This window comes from Phyllobates terribilis, unplaced genomic scaffold (assembly GCF_046119375.1).
Source record: "Phyllobates terribilis strain yellow unplaced genomic scaffold, ASM4611937v1 Scaffold_8__6_contigs__length_399053987, whole genome shotgun sequence".
In the NCBI taxonomy this organism is placed as follows: Eukaryota; Metazoa; Chordata; class Amphibia; order Anura; family Dendrobatidae; genus Phyllobates; species Phyllobates terribilis.
In genome coordinates, this window is record NW_027362768.1 from 300,743,965 (window position 1) to 300,767,869 (window position 23,905).

The 23,905-nt window shown below is 40.0% G+C and overlaps 1 protein-coding gene across 1 annotated transcript in view; it reads right to left on the reverse strand.

Moving 5' to 3' along the window:
- SYN2 (synapsin II) overlaps nt 1-23,905 on the reverse strand; it is a 360,272-nt gene that overhangs the window by 91,745 nt on the left and 244,622 nt on the right. The window contains exons 8-9 of the mRNA XM_073644500.1: nt 23,015-23,089; nt 19,494-19,596 (exon numbers count right to left, since the gene is read on the reverse strand). Of these exons, the coding sequence (XP_073500601.1) occupies nt 19,494-19,596; nt 23,015-23,089 (178 nt within the window). The remainder of the gene's footprint in view (nt 1-19,493; nt 19,597-23,014; nt 23,090-23,905) is intronic.

Sequence of the window (23,905 nt, forward strand, 5' to 3'; positions counted from 1 at the left end):
CTCATACACATTAGAAAGTTTTCCAGTGTGGCCAAAATCAGTTGGTAGGAGGCTTTAGAGGGATATTCCCACAAATATAAGTTATCCCCTAGAAATAGAATAAGAGCTAACTTAGGGGGACCAACTACTGAGAAGAGGGCTCTGTAGATCCCCATCTTGGATGGAGAAGAGGTGCACATGCTAAACCTCAGCTCCATTCATTATCTATGGGACTGCCGGCGAAAGCAGAATACAGCGCTCTGTTGTTCCAGCAGTCCCATACATAATTAATGGAGAGGCGGTCCAGCGTACGCACCTCTTCTCCATCCAAGATGGGGCTCGCCAGACAAGTGTTCTCAGGATTGTTGTGGTCCTAATAAGTTTTCCCCTATCCTATATATTGGGGATAACATTAAATTGTGGGATTGCCCACTTTAAGTCCTGTCACATATATAATGTAGGGGTTAGGTACGCCGCTTTCAAGATAGTCACAGGAGTCAGTTTCTTTACAAATGTCCACAGCAGGTTTATTCGGACTTCATAAACCGCACTTTCAAAGAAAATGAAGCATAGCCTTGTCTGGCACAAAGTAACAAAACACAGCCTTGTCTGGCACAAAGTAACAAAACACAGCCTTGTGTGGCACAAAGTAACAAAACAGGAAAATAAACAGTCCATACAGTGCTGTGGGTTCGCCTGTTCACAGTCAGTGTCCTTTAGCACAGACACACTGGAGGTCTCCACACCTCCAGCCACAGACACTAAATGAGACTCTCGGTCTCCATTTTATACACACGCCCTGGGGTGAGGATATGTGAGCAGCCAATCCCCCCCATCTCTTATGACTGCTTGTAAAATCCAGCCCTGATACACTTATTTAACCATCTCAGCACTACTTGTGCTGGAGCATACTTTCCTGGTTTTACATCACTGAAGTTACCATCCTCAGCGATACATATCTCCCCTCAAGGACACGTCCGGTGGCCATCTTACAATACATTGAATATAAAAACACTATTATCGATAAAATGCAATTAAACATTTGCGGTGATATTGATAACATAGAGACAAAAGTATTATATCCTTGCACCAGAAAGTTACATACAACGAGGATAGTTGGATGACTCACGTCAATCCATGCTAAAATGTGACACGTCATTGAAGGAAATACAGCTATGGTATATTAATATAAATATGTTGACACGGTGCAGAGAAGTTCCTATATTTCCTAAGAGCCTTATGAAATGGAGAATAGGATGTGTGCGATATGTGAAGTCAAATGACTCACCAGTAAAGATAAGCTTTACTCAGAGATTGCCGGTTTGTTGGCTTTTTATACATAGGGAGAAAGTAATCAACACTGGTAAAAAGTGGTTAGAAAATGTCACAATGTTCATCAATAGGTCATCACACAGGCCTCACATCAATTATAATAACACTTAAGTGAGCCTCTCTCTAAAAGGCCAAGTATTAAATATTGGGTCATACAGTAGACAGCAACATCTCAGTGATCTACCAGAGGATAGAAGGGTCCCTGAGTGGATCAATAATGATCAGTTGACAGGTAGACCATTCCAGCCACCATTCAAGAGTGGAGAAGATGACATTTTACTCTACCATCATGGCGGCCACACAACAATTCCAACTTTCCTATCTGTTTGACTGAAAACGTGATGATATTTTGTACATAAAAGGCCATCGCCTACCTAACTACTATAAATACATTATTACCTACACACAGGATAGCCTATACAAAAATGAATACCAGGGGTCGGAACAGTAGGGATCCAAAATGGAGCAGTAGATATATGTGTGTGGCCACCCTTCCACCTTCCATTCACTTCTAAATGACTTCATAAATCTTTAAAAAATCTGCACGTGGGCCATGATTTTTGCTCAAAATCATATATGCTCTTTATCTTGTCTTTGGCCTTTTTTGCGCGAAAAATTGCATGTTCTGCTAAAATGTCACAAAAATTTCAGGTGCACGTAACGTTACTCCACATGGAGTCTGGAGTACATTTGCACAAAAAATTGTAATTGATGAATTGGCAGAAAATGTTTGCAAGCCTCAAACCTCGCACACAATGATGAGAATAAAAAAAAATACAGACAAACACATGTATAATAGACTTTAAAAAAGGTGCAAATTAAAAGAATAATTAAAAAATAGGTGAAAAATACCAAAAACAAGAACAAAAAAAACAAAAAAGACACATGAAATAATGTTCGTTTCAAAAATAGGACATTCATGTAAATGAAGAAGTCCCGGTCAACTACAGTGAAAGCAAAGATGGATATAGAATTTTGCACACAGAGGCTAACCAGGTGGCAATCAGCAGAGATGTAGAGATTGACAAGAACTCATACTCACATTTCATGAACTTACATTAAAAGTTTTTACTGGAACCTTAATATTGATGGCTCATCTTTAGGACAGATCACTAAAGGTGTTGGCCGTAGTTTACACTGGGAAAACATGGTGGCAGATGGCCTTTAAAATCAGCTCCCATCACCTCCACTAATCGGCTAATTAAGGAGCCAGTGGGACTCCGGTGGGTCCCCTTCATTGTCTAATATTTTGTAGTCGCTGTGCCTGGTATCGAAGCTCACTGGAAAGGGACTGAGAGAGCTACAATACCAGGCACAGAAGATAATATCTTCTCTATGGAGAAGATGAAATTGCGGGTCACCAAGAAGAGAGAAATTACTTGGTAAAGTCCTAAGCAAAAATTTTTGAAACAAAGGACACTGGAAATGTGAACAATCTGGAAATCCAGATCTAGTGAGAAGATAGAAGTTTTCTTCCCAACAAGGGTGCTAAAATTACCAGGTTTACCAAATCCAGAAAGACACTGCAATCGGGCTTGGAATGGAGAAACTGCGTCAATCTGCTAATACTTTCTCTTTAAACAAATAAAGTATAAAAAAACTCAAGACGAGCCGATGTGTCATCATCCTGTAATAAATACTTTATACGTCCTCTTTCTAAATAAATCACTCACTTGTCCTCAATAATCCACTGCTAAGAATATGGGATTGGTTAGACTATCTAAGCAATAAACTTGACAATTCTGCTTTTTGTATTTCTTTGTACAACTGTGAAGTCTATAAGTCTGGATATACCCTACTTTAGGCTCTCAAAAATCTGAAATCAGTTCAGCGAACATCTAAGGTGGTCATACGCATTAGATGAAATCCACCTATTTTCTGCGTGATGACCTGGCTATTTAATGTGAATGTACAAAATCTCTTCACAAACAGTAAAAGCTGGGAAAAATAAATGATGGGGCATGTTGGATTTCAAACAGCCTGATCCTTTCTTGTTTGAGATAAGCCATTGCCAGAGAAGTCTCAAAGCGCCATATTCCTCTCTCCACATTGAAAACACAAGCTCAATCTGCTCCTTCTCTATCGATTTTACTTAGCCGCTACACCCGAGGTGGGCTGGGGATTCAAGTGATAGTAAGTTGAAAAACAGCTACTTCATCAAATTAGGAAAAAGCCCAATCATTAGGTCCACCGAGCAAGCATTGGTTGTATTAGTATCTATTAAGCCAAAATATGTCTGCAGACAGTGAAAAGGTGTTTTGGTTGAACCAATCTTTAATTTTGTTTTTTCTGTTCTTTCTGACAAAGTGGTACTACCAAATGAAATACTGAGGTCAACAAGTCTTAACGAGTTACTGAACCTTTTTTTATGTAATCATCCTCCAGGCATTGTAAGTTCTTGTATTTTTATAATATATTTCATTCCCCTATGTTGCTTCATTCTCTCCAATTGTAAAGTGCTGCGGAATATGTTGGCGCTATACAAATAAAAATTATTATTATAATTATTATTAAAAGACTATGCTGCAATGATGTTTCAATGCTCGATTTATGCTCCATTTAGAAGCTACTGTCAACTGCTGCTCGGCAAGGTCCGCACCCTATACTCAAATAGTCTGTGTATGGGGTTTACCCTGTCTCAGTACAGGGGTTCAGCGTAGAGAGGCTCAGACAGGGAATGTCCCTGTGACGTTAGTCACTGCTCACGGACAAGCCATGAGGCACGGTAGTCAAACGTACCGGGGTCAGATACCAAGAGAGCACATAGTAAACAAGAGGGAAAAGACAAAGGCAAAGTCAGGTTACGGCCCGAGGTCAGAATATCAGGAAAATAGAGGATCAGAGCAAAGGGGCTAGACAAACGGATGGTCAAAACGAGGTCCAAAGTCAGGCAGCAATAGATCAGTAAACAGAGCACAGGAATACAAGACAAACAGCACCACGTTGCGATTGGCAGAGATCTGGGGCTGAGACCTCAGCTAAGTAGCTAGGTAATCATTTAGAAACAGGGAGCACCCGCAAGAAGCCCAGAACCTCCCAATCTCGGAATGGATGGCTGAGCTGTCTATCAAAATACAGACACCTAAGCACACCCCTGCACTGGATTGGACGACCGAGCTGTCTATCAACACACTTACAGCTCAGCACGCCCCTGCACCAGATTGGATGACTGAGCTGTCACTCACTGCGCCCACATCACACTGAGGGAAGGAATCATGACAGTCTCAGACTGTTTGTATAAAGTGTACATATAGCTGAGCACCTGCTGAAATCAGCCTCTAATGGATCATAATATGAGCATTAACAAAGCACCGCAGACTACAGTTTATGGGAGAAGGAAGAAAAATAAGCTAATGAAGTATAATAGAAAATTTGAGAACATTGCAGTACTTGGAGGATAATTAAAGTAAATCTGTCATCAAGTTCTTACCAACTAATCTGAAGGCAGCATAATGTAGGGACAGAGGCCCTGATTTTAGCAATGTGTCACTTACTGGGCTGCTTGCTGTAGTTTTGATAAAAATCATAGCTATCAGAGGACTAGTAAACCTGCTGTCAGGTAGACCTCCATATTCATAAGCTCTGTATAACCCTGCCTCTACTAGCAATTGGCAGCTTTCTGCCTATGCACAATGTATATAGAAGCTGCCAATCAGTGATGTGGGCGGGGTTATACACAGCTCAGCATTCAGGGAACTGGTAAGTGTGCAGCAAATATAACAGGGATTTTATCATAACTGCAGCAAGCAGCCCAGTGATACAATGCTGGAATCAGGGTCTCTGTCCCTGCATCATGCTGCTCTCAGATGGGGTAGCAAAAACCTATTGACAGATAAGCTTTAAATGATAACCTAAGGAGAAGCTAAAATTTTATTAAGTGTTTAAAAAAATGATCACAGGAGGAGAAAGGGAGAATACACGGACAGATACCCCCTGTACAGACACTGACAGACATGCTGACGTGTCATACTGTAATGACAAAAATTTTATAGGTTATTATCCTGAAAAACTGACCTCGTACACGCCTCGACCATGTCGGAATAATCCACTGCTAACAATATGGCATTGGTTTATATTGTTTGATTGTATGAGCAATAAACTTGATCATTGTGATTTTTCTATTTCCTTGTGCGAGTGGATACTGTAAACCTGAATATCCATATACTGTGAGTAATAAAAACTGTTCAGCTTCTACAGGGACACAAGCCCTTAAAATCCTGAAATCAGTCCAGCAACCTTGGCTAAAGTGGCCATACATATTCGATATTTTGTCAGGATAAGCTAAGTATCTAATATGTACGAGGCTGTCTCAACCCTCCTCCAACAGCAGATGTCAAGGGGAATGAAAGATCAGGCATATTAGATTTGAACATGCCTAATCCTTTGTTCCCAATGAAGGTAAGTCACAGCTAGACAAGTCTAGCAAAACCATACTCCACTCTTACCACTGAAGCACATGCACGCTCGGCCAAGATGAACATACATCCGTATAGTGAAGTCAAGAGGAAGAGTTGTTGTCTGAATGAGAGTTTAGCTGACGGCTACTTTAAAGAATCACTCCGGCATTTTATGTTCTTTTTTTCCATTTCACCGCCGGAATGGCACCACTGGTCTATGTTCCCTATCCTTGCCGTCTTCTGCTGTTTTCATTGCTGCTTTGGTTGTCTTCTGATGGTTGTGACCTGACGGATCGCTCCAGTATTTGCTGGGCGGACTGGAAGTCACTTCTCAATGTAAGTCTATTGAGGCCAGAACAAGGACCTCATAGACTTGCACTTAGAGCTTATGACCTTTAACTGTGACTTCCGGTCAGTCAGGAGCTGCACAAGATGGAAGAACAGGGTCGGAGCGGCGCCGGGAAGAGCAGAAGATGGCGGCTGGTAAGTATATTACTAAGTGCAGGGAACATGTCATGGTTTCATCGCTCACTGTGGTCTAGGGACCCTGTGAGTGACAGCTCAGCCCAGTGTCAGACTGGGATGCCAAGGGCCCACCAGAAACCAACTCCAGGGCCCCACTTTCAACTACATGCAAATGTGACATTATCCTCAATCACAAATTTATATAACAATGAACTGGGTAGATTGTTAAATAAATAAGATGCTGCCTTTGTCTGTATATAGTGATTCAAGTATATAGTGTCAAGTACTGCTCATATAAGAGGGTGATGGCCCACCGGAGGATTCTCCTGTTCTCCTGTGGGCCAGTCCAAGCCTAGGATCTAGAGTGTGCTGGACTGTCAGTATTGTGATTTCCTGATCTTGTTGCCAGACTTTGGATTTGTCGTGACTAATCGTGTTTGCTACCCCGAACTTGGCCTCTGACTATCCATTTCTCTTATGCCCTTGTCTTGACGTACTCTCCTGGCATAGGACCCCAGACTGTTACTTGACCATGCCTTTTTATTGCCCCTCTGTACTACGAGCTCTCCTGGTATCTGACCTCGGACCCCCTGACTATACTGTCTCACGGCTTGTCAGTGAGTAGTGACTCGGCGTCACAGAACAGACATTGGTGATACCACTCCTACAGTAAAATAAAAAAAAAAAAAACGGAGTGTATGACCAGTGAGATGTCCATACACATTAGATGAACATTGGACGAACTGACAATTTCAGCAGGACTTGGCAATTATCTAAGATGTATTGGAGCCACCTGACTCTCCAGTTACAGTATGAGACATGTTGGAGGGAAAAACTCCATCATGCTTTCAAGGGAGGTTTCTTTAAGTGGATTATTACCCACTTTCCTTTAACAACAATCATGTGGATAGAAGAGGTGATTAGAGAGATAGCTGTCAGCAATACAAGAGATCAACCAACAGCTATTTAAGGTCTATGGGCAATTTTAAACCACTTAATAAATGTGCAAATCCTCATGTAAAATATGCAGCAAACTACAGTACAAACCTTTCACACGCTTTGAAAAAAAATCTGCATCTACAAGTTTTGACTTTATTGCAAATTTGCTGGTCTGCCGTGCAGCAGGTAAGACTAGCTTCCGGGGAAGCTAGTGGCGAAACGAGCGTCGGAGTGTGGGGACGCTTTGCTGACTACTTCTGACTCTATGTGGCTTATTTTCTCTACCCATCGACTACACAAGTATTATCTAGAGGGTCCTTCTCTTGCACTATATGTATGCTTTTTTTCTGGCACCTTTCTTTATATATTTACTGATATCACTATCATTAGCATATTTACTACTTCTATATGATTGTAATTATATGCAAGTATACATTCTCCTTTAGGTTGACAGGTGCACTAACACCTTGATACACTTATCTGTTGATGGCCTTATTGTATGTATATATAGTGTATATATATATATATATATATATATATATATATATATATATATATATATATATATATATATATATATATACATATATATATATATATATATATATATATACATATATATATATATATATATATATATACAGTGGGTACGGAAAGTATTCAGACCCCTTTGCATTTTTCACTCTTTGTTTCATTGCAGCCATTTGGTAAATTCTAAAAAGTTCATTTTTTTTTCTCATTAAAGTACACTCTGCGCCCCATATTGACTGAAAAAAAACAGAAATGTAGGAATTTTTGCAAATTTATTAAAAAAGAAAAACTGAAATATCACATGGTCATAAGTATTCAGACCCTTTGCTCAGACACTCATATTTAAGTCACATGCAGTCCATTTCCTTGTGATCCTCCTTGAGATGGTTCTACTCCTTCATTGGAGTCCAGTTGTGTTTAATTAAACTGATAGGACTTGATTTAGAAAGGCACACACCTGTCTATATAAGACCTCACAGATCACAGTGCATGTCAGACCAAATGAGAATCATGAGCTCAAAGGAACTGCCCAAGGAGCTCAGAGACAGAATTGTGGCAAGGCACAGATCTGGCCAAGGTTACAAAAGAATTTCTGCATTATTTAAGGTTCCTAAGAGCACAGTGGCCTCCATAATCCTTAAATGTAAGAAGTTTGGGACCACCAGAAGTCTTCCTAGACCTGGCCGTCCAGCCAAACTGAGCAATCGTGGTAGAAGAGCCTTGGTGAGAGAGGTAAAGAAGAACCCCGAGATCGCTGTGGCTCAGCTCCAGAGATGCAGCAGGGAGATGGAAGAAAGTTCCACAAAGTCAACTATCACTGCAGCCCTCCACCAGTTGTGCATTTATGGCAGAGTGGCCTGACAGAAGCCTCTCCTCAGTGCAAGACATATGAAAGACAGAATAGAGTTTGCTCAAAAACACATGAAGGACTACCAGACTATGAGAAATAAGATTCTCTGGTCTGATGAGACGAAGATAGAACTTTTTGGTGATAATTCTAAGCGGTACGTGTAGAGAAAACCAGGCATTGCTCATCACCTGCCCAATACAATCCCAACAGTGAAACATGGTGGTGGCAGCATCATGCTATGGGGATGTTTTTCAGCTGCAGGGATAGGACGACTGGTTGCAATTGAAAGAAACATGAATGCGGCCAAGTACAGAGAGATCCTGGATGAAAACCTCTTCCAGAGTGCTCTGGACCTCAGACTTGGCAGAAGGTTCACCTTCCAACAAGACAATGACCCTAAGCACACAGCTAAAATAACAAAGGAGTGGCTTCAGAACAACTCTGTGACCATTCTTTACTGGCTCAGCCAGAGCCGTGACCTAAACCCAATTGAGCATCTCTGGAGAGACCTTAAAATGGCTGTCCACCAACGTTCACCATCCAACCTGAAGGAACTGGAGAGGATCTGCAAGGAAGAATGGCAGAGGATCCCCAAATCCAGGTGTGAAAAACTTGTTGCATCATTCCCAAGAAAACTCATGGCTGTACTAGCTCAAAAGGGTGCTTCTACTCAATACTGAGTAAAGGGTCTGAATACTTATGACCATGTGATATTTCAGTTTTTCTTTTTTAATAAATTTGCAAAAAATTCTACATTTCTGGTTTTTTTTCAGTCAAGATGGGTGCAGAGTGTACTTTAATAAGCAAAAAAATGAACTTTTTAGAATTTACCAAATGGCTGCAATGAAACAAAGAGTGAAAAATTTAAAGGCATCTGAATACTTTCTGTAACCACTGTATATACTATATATATGTATATATTAACTTACAAAAAGTCCCACAATGGTATCCCATATATAATAATATTTGATCACAAACAACTCTAACAATGTTGGAACACCTGCTTATATATAGGATTTTACTCCAAAGAAGCAAAAGATGAGTAAATCAGATCATAAAATTTAACCTTTATTGAATAAAGTCATAACATGATAAAAAAACTTATTAAAAAAACACCAGTAACTTCATAAGTTGGGTATCGTCAAAATAGCAATATATCACATATACCATGTGGATGGAGGACACTGAGAACAAAATTGTAGGACTAAAGTGTATATATTGAACTCAGTAGCTATAACAAACCATTGCTATTTTGACGATACCCACCTTATAAAGTTACTGGTGTTTATTTAATACGTTTTTTATCGTGCTATGACTTTATTCAATAAAGGTTAAATTTTATCATCTGATTTACTCATCTTTTGCTTCTTTGGAGTAAAATCCTATATGAAAGCAGGTGTTACAATATATGTATATATATATTTTTATTTTTTTTTTGCCAGCTATATCATAGTCAGGACTTATGTGTCAGTCTATACTGCTGGAATTGAATTCCCTCTGATATAATTTGACTATACTGATTCACTGCATCTTTATTTGGGTATATTTTTCACTTTTCATGGTTTGTTGTGATTTTCTCATATGGTGAGTCACTTGGCTCTATCTACATATAGTATCCCATATTGTGATTATCACATTCCAATCAGTGTTATCATTCGTCTACCCTCTCAATCAGGATTCAGTGGCATCCCCCACAAGGCATTCTGTTATTTTAATAATGTTTTTATGTGTTATTTCCAATAAAGATTTATTGATTTTAATATAATACATCCTTTTTTTATGCAAATTTCCAGCTGCGTTTTACAGTACCAGCAAAGTCTATGAGATTTCAGAAATCTCATGCACACACCTTGTTTTTTTTCCTGACTGTTTTGTCAAAAAGCTTTGTTTTTGCAAAATGCAGCATGTCAATTCTTTCAGTGTTTTTTCAGCACCCATTGAAAGCAATGGGTAGTGCAAAAAATGCTACAAATATGCTGCAAAAAAGCAGATATCAGGTTTTTCTGCATTTGTAGTGAAAAAAAAGCAAGTACAGCAGTATGTGAAACACATTTATGTTTGCAATTTTCCCAAGTTTACCATCTTGTCTTGGTCACCTGTGATGTCAGTTAGGATTAGTACAGTTTAATTAAACAAAGTAAACATTGGCCAACCAAGTTGTGAAATTGAACAATGCCTGTGGCCGACCAAGGTGTGAAATTGAACAAAGTCTGAGCAACTCAATTGCAGACCAAAGTGTGAAAGTAAACAGTGTCCTACATACTCAATGCTCTACTAGAGTCTTAGATAAACAATTCCAGACCAATTCACCTCACCCTGCTATTACATTTGTAATGTGTATCTTTTCATGAACATATGTCTTATATTGGTGACATGTGTTAATGCTTCTGTGGTGGAAGCTGAACTTTAGGATCCTGAAAAACGCAGCAAAAAACACAACAAAATCTGTTTTTGACGCTGCTTCTTTTCTGCCAAGACAGCAGATTTTGCCTTTGGAAAAAAATACCGCAAAAACGCAACGTGTGAACATAGCCTTACAGTGGCTGTTTACCTTTAGCCCGAACGTGTTTGTTGATATAGTGCATGAAGTGCCATGAACCCTATTGTTTGGACATTGTGATTATTAGACTCCATAGATGGCACGAGTCTTACAGAACTCAGCTTGTCACTGTTCAGACAATGTAACCTCTTTATGTCTTTGATAATTCAAAATTCTCACTATCTCATTTTTCCAATTAAAAATATTTTGGGACATTTCTCTTTCATCAAACGATTATTCTAATTTTGTTGATTGTCATTTGAAGACCCAAAGCTGCTGACATTTTGGGTTTGTATTAATGTGTTGTCAACCGAATAATTGCACCAAGTGGTTTTCCGTGACTGCCGTTTTCATCTCTCTTTTCCCCATTGTATGTAAAATCCATCACAGTGAGTGCACTATTGTAGGGGAAGCAGGAGGCAGACATGATGGATAGTTGTTTTATTTACACTCCTATGTGACAGTGAAGACAAAATAATAAATTGATCATTAATCAAATCAAACAAATTATCCGTAAATATGAAAAAATGGAAAAAAAAACACTTTTTCATTTTTACGAATCAATTTGTGAAGCACCTGGGGGTTCCAAGTGCTCACTATGCATCTAGATAGGTGCCTTGGGGGGGTCTAATTTCCAAAATGGGGTCACTTGTGGGGGAGCTCCAATGCTTAGGCACACAGGGGCTCTCCAAACGCGACATGGTGTCCGCTAACAATTTGAGCCGATTTTCCAATTCAATTTGTTAGCGGACACCATGTCGCGTTTGGAGAGCCCCTGTGAGTCTAAACATTGGAGCTCCCCCACAAGTGACCCCATTTTGGAAACTAGACCCCCCAAGGCACCTATCTAGATGCATAGTGAGCACTTGGAACCCCCAGGTGCTTCACAAATTAATCCGTAAAAATAAAAAAGTGTTTTTTTTTCCACTTTTTCATTTTTACGAATCAATTTGTGAAGCACCTGGGGGTTCCAAGTGCTCACTATGCATCTAGATAGGTGCCTTGGGGGGTCTAGTTTCCAAAATGGGGTCACTTGTGGGGGAGCTCCAATGTTTAGGCTCACAGGGGCTCTCCAAACGCGACATGGTGTCCGCTAACAAATTGAATTGGAAAATCGGCTCAAATTGTTAGCGGACACCATGTCGCGTTTGGAGAGCCCCTGTGTGCCTAAACATTGGAGCTCCCCCACAAATGACCCCATTTTGGAAACTAGACCCCCCAAGTCACCTATCTAGATGCATAGTGAGCACTTGGAACCCCCAGGTGCTTCACAAACTAATCTGTAAAAATAAAAAAGTGTTTTTTTTTCCACTTTTTCATTTTTACGAATCAATTTGTGAAGCACCTGGGGGTTCCAAGTGCTCACTATGCATCTAAATAGGTGCCTTGGGGGTCTAGTTTCCAAAATGGGGTCACTTGTGGGGGAGCTCCAATGTTTAGGCACACAGGGGCTCTCCAAACGCGACATGGTGTCCGCTAACAAATTGGAACCATGTAGCGTTTGGAGAGCCCCTCCTGTGCCTAAACATTGGAGCTCCCCCACAAGTGACCCTATTTTGGAAACTAGACCCCCCAAGGCACCCATCTATTTGCATAGTGAGCACTTGGAACCCCCAGGTGCTTCACAAATTGATTCTTAAAAATGAAAAAGTATTTTTTTTTCCACTTTTTCATTTTTACGAATCAATTTGTGAAGCACCTGGGGGTTCCAAGTGCTCACTATGCATCTAGATAGGTGCCTTGGGGGTCTAATTTCCAAAATGGGGTCACTTGTGGGGGAGCTCCAATGCTTAGGCACACAGGGGCTCTCCAAACGCGACATGGTGTCCGCTAACAATTTGAGCCGATTTTCCAATTCAATTTGTTAGCGGACACCATGTCGCGTTTGGAGAGCCCCTGTGAGCCTAAACATTGGAGCTCCCCCACAAGTGACCCCATTTTGGAAACTAGACCCCCCAAGGCACCTATCTAGATGCATAGTGAGCACTTGGAACCCCCAGGTGCTTCACAAATTAATCCGTAAAAATAAAAAAGTGTTTTTTTTTCCACTTTTTCATTTTTACGAATCAATTTGTGAAGCACCTGGGGGTTCCAAGTGCTCACTATGCATCTAGATAGGTGCCTTGGGGGGTCTAGTTTCCAAAATGGGGTCACTTGTGGGGGAGCTCCAATGTTTAGGCTCACAGGGGCTCTCCAAACGCGACATGGTGTCCGCTAACAAATTGAATTGGAAAATCGGCTCAAATTGTTAGCGGACACCATGTCGCGTTTGGAGAGCCCCTGTGTGCCTAAACATTGGAGCTCCCCCACAAATGACCCCATTTTGGAAACTAGACCCCCCAAGTCACCTATCTAGATGCATAGTGAGCACTTGGAACCCCCAGGTGCTTCACAAACTAATCCGTAAAAATAAAAAAGTGTTTTTTTTTCCACTTTTTCATTTTTACGAATCAATTTGTGAAGCACCTGGGGGTTCCAAGTGCTCACTATGCATCTAAATAGGTGCCTTGGGGGTCTAGTTTCCAAAATGGGGTCACTTGTGGGGGAGCTCCAATGTTTAGGCACACAGGGGCTCTCCAAACGCGACATGGTGTCCGCTAACAAATTGGAACCATGTCGCGTTTGGAGAGCCCCTCCTGTGCCTAAACATTGGAGCTCCCCCACAAGTGACCCTATTTTGGAAACTAGACCCCCCAAGGCACCCATCTATTTGCATAGTGAGCACTTGGAACCCCCAGGTGCTTCACAAATTGATTCTTAAAAATGAAAAAGTATTTTTTTTTCCACTTTTTCATTTTTACGAATCAATTTGTGAAGCACCTGGGGGTTCCAAGTGCTCATTATGCATCTAGATAGGTGCCTTGGGGGGTCTAGTTTCCAAAATGGGGTCATTTGTGGGGGAGCTCCAATGTTTAGGCACACAGGGGCTCTCCAAACGCAACGTGGTGTCCGGTAACAATTTGAGCCGATTTTCCATTCAATTTGTTAGCGGACACCATGTCGCGTTTGGAGAGCCCCTGTGTGCCTAAACAGTGGAAACCCCCCACAAGTGACCCCATTTTGGAAACTAAACCCCTCAAGGATTTTATCAAGGGGTATAGTGAACATTTTGAACCCAGAGGTACGACACAGAATTTGATAACATTAGGTCATCATATTGAATAAGTTGTCATTAGTCTTGAGCTCAAGTGCTCGCTACTTGAGTTTGCATCGGGTACTCAGGTATGCACCATGTACTGCGTGTGCTCGAGTGACATGCTCGAGTCCCTGCCCCGCATGTTTCACGGCTATTAGACACCCCAAAAAAAACATGTGGGGATCGCTCGTGCATGGCAGGCAATCCTAGCAAAGTTTTTTGGCCACGAAGCATATGGGGCGGAGACTCGAGCATGTCACTCAAATACCCACGATACTCAATGCATACCAGAGCACCCGATGCAAACTCAAGTAGCGAGCACTTGCGCTCAACACTAGTCGCCATATCGTCATCTTTTTTTCTTACTTTTGAAAAAAATCCCAACCCCATCACAACCCTAACCCCAACCCCAACCCCAGCCCTAACCCTAGCCCAGCCCTAACCCTAGCACAACCCTAACCCTAGCACAACCCTAACCCGAGAGTTTATTTTTTACGCCGTTCCTCGTGCGGTATAAGTGATTAGACAACTTTATTCTTCGGGTCGGTGCGATTACAGCGATACCAGAATCATATCGGGCTTTTATGATTGACAGCTGTCACACACTAAAAGACGCATTTATTGTAAAATCTAGTTTTTGCATCGCCATATTTTGAGAGCTATAATTTTTCCATATTTTGGCAGACAGAGTCATGTGACGGCTTGTTTTTTGCGGGATGAGTTGACGTTTTTATTGGTACCATTTTCAGGCACGTGACATTTTTTGATCGCTTTCTATTCCGATTTTTGGGAGGCAGAATAAACAAAAACCAACAATTCAGGTTTTTTTTTCTTTTTTTTATTCTACTCCGCGTGTGGTAAAATTGATAAGGTAGCTTTATTCTTTGGGTCAGTACGTTTACAGCGGTACCACATTAATATCGTTTTTATATGTTTTGCACATTTACATAATAAAAGAAATTTTATAGAAAAAATTATTTTTTAGCATCGCTTTATTCTGAGAGCTATAACTTTTTTATTTTTTCGGCTGATGGAGCTGTATGGCGGCTTGTTTTTTGCGGGACGAGATGACATTTTCAGCAGTACCATTTTTATTTATATTCGTCTTTTTGATTGCGTGTTATTCCATTTTTTGTTTGGCGTTATGGTGATAAAGCATTGTTTTTTGCTTAGCTTTTTTTGTTTGTTTTTTTACCGTGTTCACTGAAGGGGTTAACTAGTGGGACAGTTTTATAGGTCAGGTCATTCCGGACGCGGCGATACCAAATATGTGTACTTTTATATATATTTTTTTTTTTCATAATAATATTTATTGATGGGTACATTATATTTTTATTTTTGGTGGATTATTTTTTTTTATTTTTTTTTTATATTTTTACAATTTTTTTTTTTTTTTTTTTCACTTTCTGACAGTTTTTTTACTTTTTTACTTTGTCCCACTATGGGACTTTCACTTTTTTTACTCTGATCGCCTGCATGGAACAGGAATGAAGCACCATCCCCGTGCGATGCAGGCTGTCAGCGCTGGACAGGGAGAAGATAGTTTGGTCATGCACTGCGCATGTCCAAAAAATCTTCCTGCTGTCTTGTGACCCGGAGGTTGTCATGACGACATCGGGTCGTCATGGCAATATCCTGGAAGCCGCGGCAGACAGAGCTGGAGGCCGGAAGAGGAGGCGAGTATACGATCACCTCCCCTTAGCCACCGCAATGCTGCGATCGACTTCGATCGCAGCATTACGGGGGTTAATGTGCCGGGAGCGGTGCGGGACCGCTCCCTGCACATAGTACCGGGTGTCAGCTGTGACAATCAGCTGACACCCGGCGGCGATCGCGCCCGCACCGCTTGTGTGCGGGCGAAATCGCCAGGGCGTATTAATACGTATCAGGTCCATAAAGCCCAGGGCACAGATACGTAGTAATGCGCCCTATGTCGTAAAGGGGTTAAAGGCGTTTTCCCATGAACAAAAGTTAATTTTAATCAATAGACCTTGGAATAATAATAATTTCCACAATTGGATGTGTTTAAAAAAAATGTTCCTGTGCTGAGATAATCTTATAAATGTGCCCCTGCTGTGTACTGTGTAATGGCTGTGTCTGATCGAATAGGAACATGGTCTGATCATACCACATCTCCTGAGCAGGGGTGGAAGCAAAAGAAACTATACAGACATTACAGCAGAGGATAGCAAATGATTCTTTCTTTGTGGGAAAACATTTTTAAAAACAGGCAGGAAATTGTTCTATCTCACAAAGAGAATCAGCTGTGACCCTCTGCTGTAATGTCTGTATACTCTCTTTTAATTCCTCCTCTGCCCAGGAGATGTGGTATGATCAGACCATGTTACTGCACAGTCAGACACAACCATTACACAGTACACAGCAGGGACACATTTATAAGATTATCTCAGCACAGGAACATTTTATTTTAACACATCCAATTGTGGAAGTTCTTATTCCAATATCTACTGATTAAAATGAACTTATATTTGTGGGAAAACCCCTTTAAGTTAACCAAAAATTAGTTAGTTGTTGGTCAAACAATCCTTCAGCCAACAGAAATCTCTCCTGACTCTGCATACTCAAAAATGCTCGGCGAGTGCTCCTGTGTTCTCCCTCTATGAGAGAGTCACTTATCTCTAGGGATAGTAAAAGGATGGCCAGTTGGGGAAGAGAAGGATTCACATGTTGGATTTCACACATCATCTGTCTAAGGAGGGTCAAGAGGCCCCATATACATTAGCGTGTTGGCCAATATGGTGGATATCGGCGGGTTCGACTGACTCTATTCATGCGTATGAGGGCCGTTAGGCTTTGTTCACACGTCATGTATAGAGTGTTCTTTGGGAGGATCAATGACAACAGTATACAGAGTACAGTAAAGACTTCTTATGTTCTCTATAATGGTATGGTCCATAACAAACTGTGGAAATTTCTGGAAAAAAGATATTTTAACGTTTATATATTACAATTTTATGTTTATATATTAAATGTTTCTGTCTATGATTATTAGTATATCATCAATCGCTAGTAATATATTTCTTTTATGCTGATTATTATAACTAAACTAGAATAACAACATTCCTTTAGGTGACTACATGTAGCTTATCATCAGTATAACTCACACATAATGTTCATTGCAGGAACTCAACATATATCCTCATTGTTATGCCTGTATTCAACACGCTGATAATTGAGCATCAGTAAATAAAGATGACCTTATTCATATTGAACTTAACACACAATTAATAGTGGCTGCAGAGGGGAATAATATGGGGTTTGTTTTTTGCTAATTTCACCTCAACGTTATTGAGATATTACAATCAAAGTATTGGCACATAATGAGTTACAGTAACTATTTTTAAGTCCAAGTGGGTGTTATTAGATAACTTTCACTGGGGAGCGTGTACTTCTTCTCCCTGTACGGGTTGCCCAATCATAAGCAGGCAGCAAAATCCTAGAGAGAGAACAAGCCCCCACCATTTCTTAGGTTTCTCAGTGTGTGAGATGTAAGGATGCCGCTGATCTCCTGGTCTCACCTCCTGCATGATTAGACAGTGCTGGCTATAGAGCACAGATCACTCACAACTTTCAGATAAGGTCAATGTGAGGGGAGGAGCAGCACAACTGAGTTTAGCTGTGTCACATTAGAAACCCTTCTATCAGCTCTACATCTCTCATAACATTGTCATCTCTGCTATACTGCTCTACTATACTGCCCCTCTCCCTCACTGCCTGTCCAGAGGTGGGAGCTCGAGATGTTAGCTCTGGATGATATTCGGATCGCTCTTGGTCATGCAAGTCACTGAGTGTGTGGGAAACATTGGACTGTACTCGCATGACATCTGAGAGCCTTCCGATTCCAAGAGAATCAGAGCACACTATGCTCACAGTCTGATCAAACTCTGATCAGAGTTTGAACAGAGTGTCATTTGCATAATCGGCCCGATTCTCTTGGATGAAAGAACCTATAGTCCTATACACCTGCCCTAAGAGTTTAAAGTCAAGATAAAAAATACGTGATCATGATCTGATCATTTTAGCTGAACAATGACAGATTGTTATCGTCTGGAAAAAAAGTTTATGTCTGAAAAGTTTATACTTCTCCTAGTTCGAAAACTTTTTCAGAATGTTACCACAAAAATTTTTCATCCTCCGCCCAGTTTCATTGAACTTGTATGGTTAGTTTGAACGATATTAGATCCATGGTGGATATTACTGTGTATGGTGACCTCAATCCCTTCCAGACATATGATGTACAGGCACATCACATGTTGGGTGCAAATGTAAGAAACAGATCTAGGAGCTGAGCCCCCTCCATATAGGCAAGTTCCAGCTGTGTTACACAGCCAGCACCTGCCTCTGACAGTATTGCTGTATATAGTAGAAGTGATCAACGTCCAAGTGCACTAGGGAGTAAAAAAAAATAACTAAAAAGTAAAAAAAAAAAAAGTTATGAAAAATATATAAAAATAATTAGTTTTAACTACACCCCTATCACCCCGTTTCCCACTCCAAAAATAGAAAAATGGGAAAAAAGCTAAAAATATTTAGTATTACCCATCTATAAAAGTCCAATCTATTAAAAAATACAATTAATTATTTAACACATATGGTAAATGGTGTAAAGAAAAAAAAATCAATACGCCAGAAATGCCATTGTTTTGGTCGCAGCACTTCCATCCAAAATTGCAATGAAAGAAGATCAAAACGTCGTATACAACAAAAAAATGGTACCATTATGAACTACATCTCACCACTCTAAATGAAAAAACAAGCTCTCACACAGCTCCATCGATGGGAAAATAAAATAGTTATAAAGTGTGGCATTTTTTACGACCATTAAGATACAAAAAAAAAATATACGCTACAATTTTGGCAATGCCGTAATCACACTGACAAGGAGAATTATGTTGTCACATCATTTTTATTGCACAATGAATGCTGTAAAAAAACAAAACCCAAAAAAATCAAGGGGAATTGTGTTATTTTTCACCATTTCATTGTACATTATATAATAAAATGACTGGGGTCATTCAAAACTACAACTCATTTTTAAAAAAAAAAAATTAAAAATAAAAAAAAAACTTTAAAAAATTATTGGAAAAAATGCTAGAAAAAAAATCTTGAAAAATTAAAGAAAATTGGCTGCGGGGAAAAATTATTTAAACTCATAAATAACAGACAAACTACAATAATAAATGTTTATGTATTTTCCAATCTAGAAACAATTAGCGGGTTTCAAAAATTTAATTCAAAATACCGCTGATCAGAATATTGGGAGTTCAGCTGATCATGAAGCTGGAGGCTGTGTACTATACTGACCTCTATTATATAATCTTTTCCATCTTTTCCATGCACAATCTTCACAGCGCAGATATCTAAGCCACCAAAGATTTCTGAACACATGTCCACCCACATCTTATACCTGCAGATAAAAAGCATAGGAGACATTTATCATTATGTTTCCTCCAAAATTGGTGCGCAAATTGCGACTTTTTCCTATTGTAACTGCATTAGCCAAATTGATATGCTATTTATTACACAATATTTATAATTACATTTATAAAACCTTAATTCCCAAAAAGTTGGGACAGGGCCATGTCTACCGTTATGTAGCATCTCCTCTTCTTTTTACAACAGTCTATGAACATCTGGGAGGTGAGGAGGACAATTTCTGGAGTTTTTAGAGAGTAAATTGGCCTATTCTTGTCTGATGTAGGATTCTCAAGGCTCCAAACTGTTGAGTCTTTGCAGGATTTATCGTTTGATAATCTGCCAAATGTTTTCTATTGGAGAAAGGTCTGGACTGCAGGAGGCAAATTTATCCCCCAAACTCTTCTTCTGAAAAGCCATGCTGTAGTGATGGATGCAGTATGTGGTTTAGTATTGTCTTGCTGAAATATCCAAGGCCTTCCTTGAAATAGACATTGTCTGGTTGGAGCATATGTTGTTCTAAACCCTCTATATAATACTCAGCACTGACAGTGCCTTTCGTGTGTAAGCTATCCATGTCACAGTCACTAATGCAACCCCAACCAACAGTCATGTAGGAACTGTGCGCTGATAACAAGCTGGATGGTCCCTCTCATCAATAACAAGCTGGATGGTCCCTCTCCTCAATAACAAGCTGGATGGTATCTCTCCTCAATAACAAGCTAGATGGTCCATCTCCTCAATAACAAGCAGGATGGCCTCTCCTCGATAACAAGCTGGATGGTTCCTCTTCTCTTGATTCTGCAGGACACAACATTTGTGGTTTCCATAAAGAACTTCACATTTTGATTCATCTGATCACAGAACAGTTTACAATTTGCCTTAGTCCATTTTAAATGAGCTTTGGTCCAGAAAGGAAGCAGCATTTCGGGATTGTGGCTTCTTCTTTGCATGATAGAGCATTACCTTGCATTTGTGGAATACACAGCAAAGTGTTTACAGTCAATGATTTCTGAATATTCCTGAGCCCATGCAGTAATTTGCACAACTCAATCATGTCTGTTTTCAAGTCAGGGCTGTCTGAAGGCCCATAGATCATGAGCATCCAATACTGACGGTCAGTCTTGCCCCTCGTGCACATGGGTTTCTCCAGAATTTTTTAATCTTTTGATGATATTATGTACTGCAGAAGGTGGGATATTAAAAGTTTTCAATTTTACGTTGAGTGTCATTTTTCTGAAATTGTTCCCCAATATTTAGATGCAATTGTTCACAGATTGGGGAACCTCTGACCATCTTTGCTTCTGAGAGACTCTGCCTCTCTAACAAGCTCTTTTTATTCACAGTCACGTGACTTACACTCCCTGACAGAAGTTATGTCGCTTATCCATGTTATGTAAATAAAAGCTTATAACCTGATGTTAAATTCATCCATTGGTTTTATAAATTACTCTTTTGAAAGCTGAAACCTTCCCAAATTTGGTTTCGGTTAAGAAAATAAATTGGCATCAATGCTGAAATATTGATCATTAATGAACACAGAATGGTCAGATTTTGGCAAGACAAAAGTTTTGTTGCCTGGTCATATAATACACACAATCCTAGTTTACATCCTCACCAGTGCTCAGTAAATGATCGATTAATTAGTGGGTGTGTATAAAAAGAAACCCAGCACCCCAGACCTTCACTTGAACAGCCAAAAATCCACCCTGAGACCAAAGCCTTGATTATCAAGAGGCTGAAGATTAGATCCACTGCAGGGTGGCAGGCACCTTTAATGTGATTCAGCGTCAAGTACAAAGAATTAAAAAAAGATTTGAAGAGACTGGAGATGTGTTTGACAAACCCAGGTCCGGCAGACCCCGCAAGACAACTGCTCAGGAGGAACGTTTGTTGGTTAGTAAATCTAAAGCAAGTCCCTCTTCCACTGCAGCATAGCTCCAACGGGCCTGGTCTCCTCAAGTCCCTGTGTCAACTAGAACAGTTTGTAGGATTCTGTCTTGAAATGGCCTCCATGGTCGAATCAGTGCCCAGAAGCCAGCACTAAACAAAAGGCAAATAAAAAACTGTGTGGCATTTGCAAAGTCCCACAGCCTGCTAAACAGATGGACGCTGGAAAAGTGTCAGAAGGTGGATTTCTCTGATGAATCTTCAGTAGAATTACACCACAGCCTCCGCAAATACAGCAGGAGACCTACTTGAGCCCGAAAGGATCCAAAATACACCCAGAAAACAGTTAAATTTGGTGGTGGAAAGATCATGGTCTGGGGTTACAATCAGTATGGGGGTGTGCGAAACATTTGCATGGTGGAAGGCTATATCAATAGCCTAAAATATCAAGAAGTATTAGCTACCGCTTACATTCCAAATCATAAAAGGGGTCAAATTCTGCAGCAGGATGGTGCTCCATCTCATACATCCATCTCTACAACAAAGTTTCTCCAGGCAAAAAAGATCAAGGTACTCAAGGACTGGCCAGCCCAGTCACCAGACATGAACATCACTGAGCATGTTTGGGGTAGGATGAAAGAGGAAGCTTGGAAGACAAAACCAAAGAATCTAGATGAACTCTGGGAGGCATGTAAGATGGCATTCTTTGCTATTCCTGATGACTTCATTAATAAATTGTATGAATCATTGTTGAACCGCATGGATGCCGTCCTTCATGGAAGTCACACAAAATATTAAATATGACTCTAATAGCACCAGAATTTCATTCACCAATGTTATGCAACATATATTGGTATTTTAAGATAATTATTTGTTTGAATATCACATTACTTTCTGTGGGCGACAAAACTTTTGTCTTGCGAAAATCTGACCATTCTGTGTTCATTAAATGATCAATATTTCAGCATTGATGCCAATTTATTTTCTTAACCTAAACCAAATTTGGGAGGGTTTCAGCTTTCAAAAGAGTAATTATAAAACCAATGGATGAATTTAACGTCAGGTTATAAGCTTTTATTTACATAACATGGATAAGCGACATAACTTCTGTCAGGGAGTGTAGTCGAAAATTGACTGTCCAGCTGTTTTTCATTAGCAACACTTTTTTTAGCCTTCTGTTAACCCTGTCTCAACTTTTTTGTGATGTGTTGTACTTAAAATTGTCAGATAAATTGAATATTCTAAATAGGTCATAGCTTTATTAAAAAAATAGGCATGGAGCAAATACATTTATGTTGCAAACAATGTAAGATAGATTAAAACTTCCTTTTCCCAATCATGCAGCTTATATTACCATCAACCTAGGTATGTTTAAACTGCTCAGCTCCTCACCCATCTAGCCCTGTAAAGTTTTCAGGGGTCCTAACTGCTGAGAGGTCCCCTTTAAAACGCTAACAAAATTATAGTTCATAAGTAAATCTGCCATCTATGTTGGGAATTTCAGTGTAATTATTACTCACCTATCGGACATCGCCACTTGTTCTAACATTGCAGACCCAGTGTTGGTCTTCCAGTTACCTGATATGGAGGTTCTCCTGGTTAAAAAAAATCAAAAATTAAATGTAATTTATAGAAACCAAGTAAAATAAACTTATAGCATAAAGCCCCCAAACATTAATCATGATTCATCCTTTTATGGATTGACAACCTCTTTAAGATGACACAAAGACTCACATTGTAACTGAGATCTTTTCCCTCTAGGTCCAGTACCCACTTTTGGTCACATTTTGCAGAAATAAAATGCAATTCTGGTTAGATTAAGGGTGGGTTTACACCATCCGACTTGTGGCGTTAAACAACTGTCTATTGGCAGGTTGACTGCCGTTGGAATGTGCACAGAACGATCGGTAATAGATCGTTCTGTGCTCATAGATTGTCATTTTTCTCGACAGCACATCTCCTGTTTTACAAAGGGTGATGAACTGCCAAGAACGATGATGTTTAAGGAAGCTTAAAAATAATTTCACTTGAAGAACAAGCGTTTTGCTCGTTCGTCAGGTGATTGGCAGCCTCATTACCCTGCATGATTATTGGGAAACGAGCTTTGCTCACGAGAATCGGCCAGTGTAAATGCACCCTTAGGTTGGGGCAATTCTCAGAAAAGTCATGCGAAAAAAAACATCTGTGCAATTGGTCTGTGATTTGCTGTCCTGTGACTATTTTAGAGATGTGATTTTGCTGCAAAAAAAATTACCAAGTCTCAGTTAAGTCACATGTGACTTGCAATTAAGTCTGTGGCGAGTGAGTCATGTGCGAATTGCGACCAAACAGAAAATCCAATCTTTTTGGAAACATTTGTGACTCAGTGTCACAATGCGACACCACTAACTGGGATGTCGCAATTTGACACC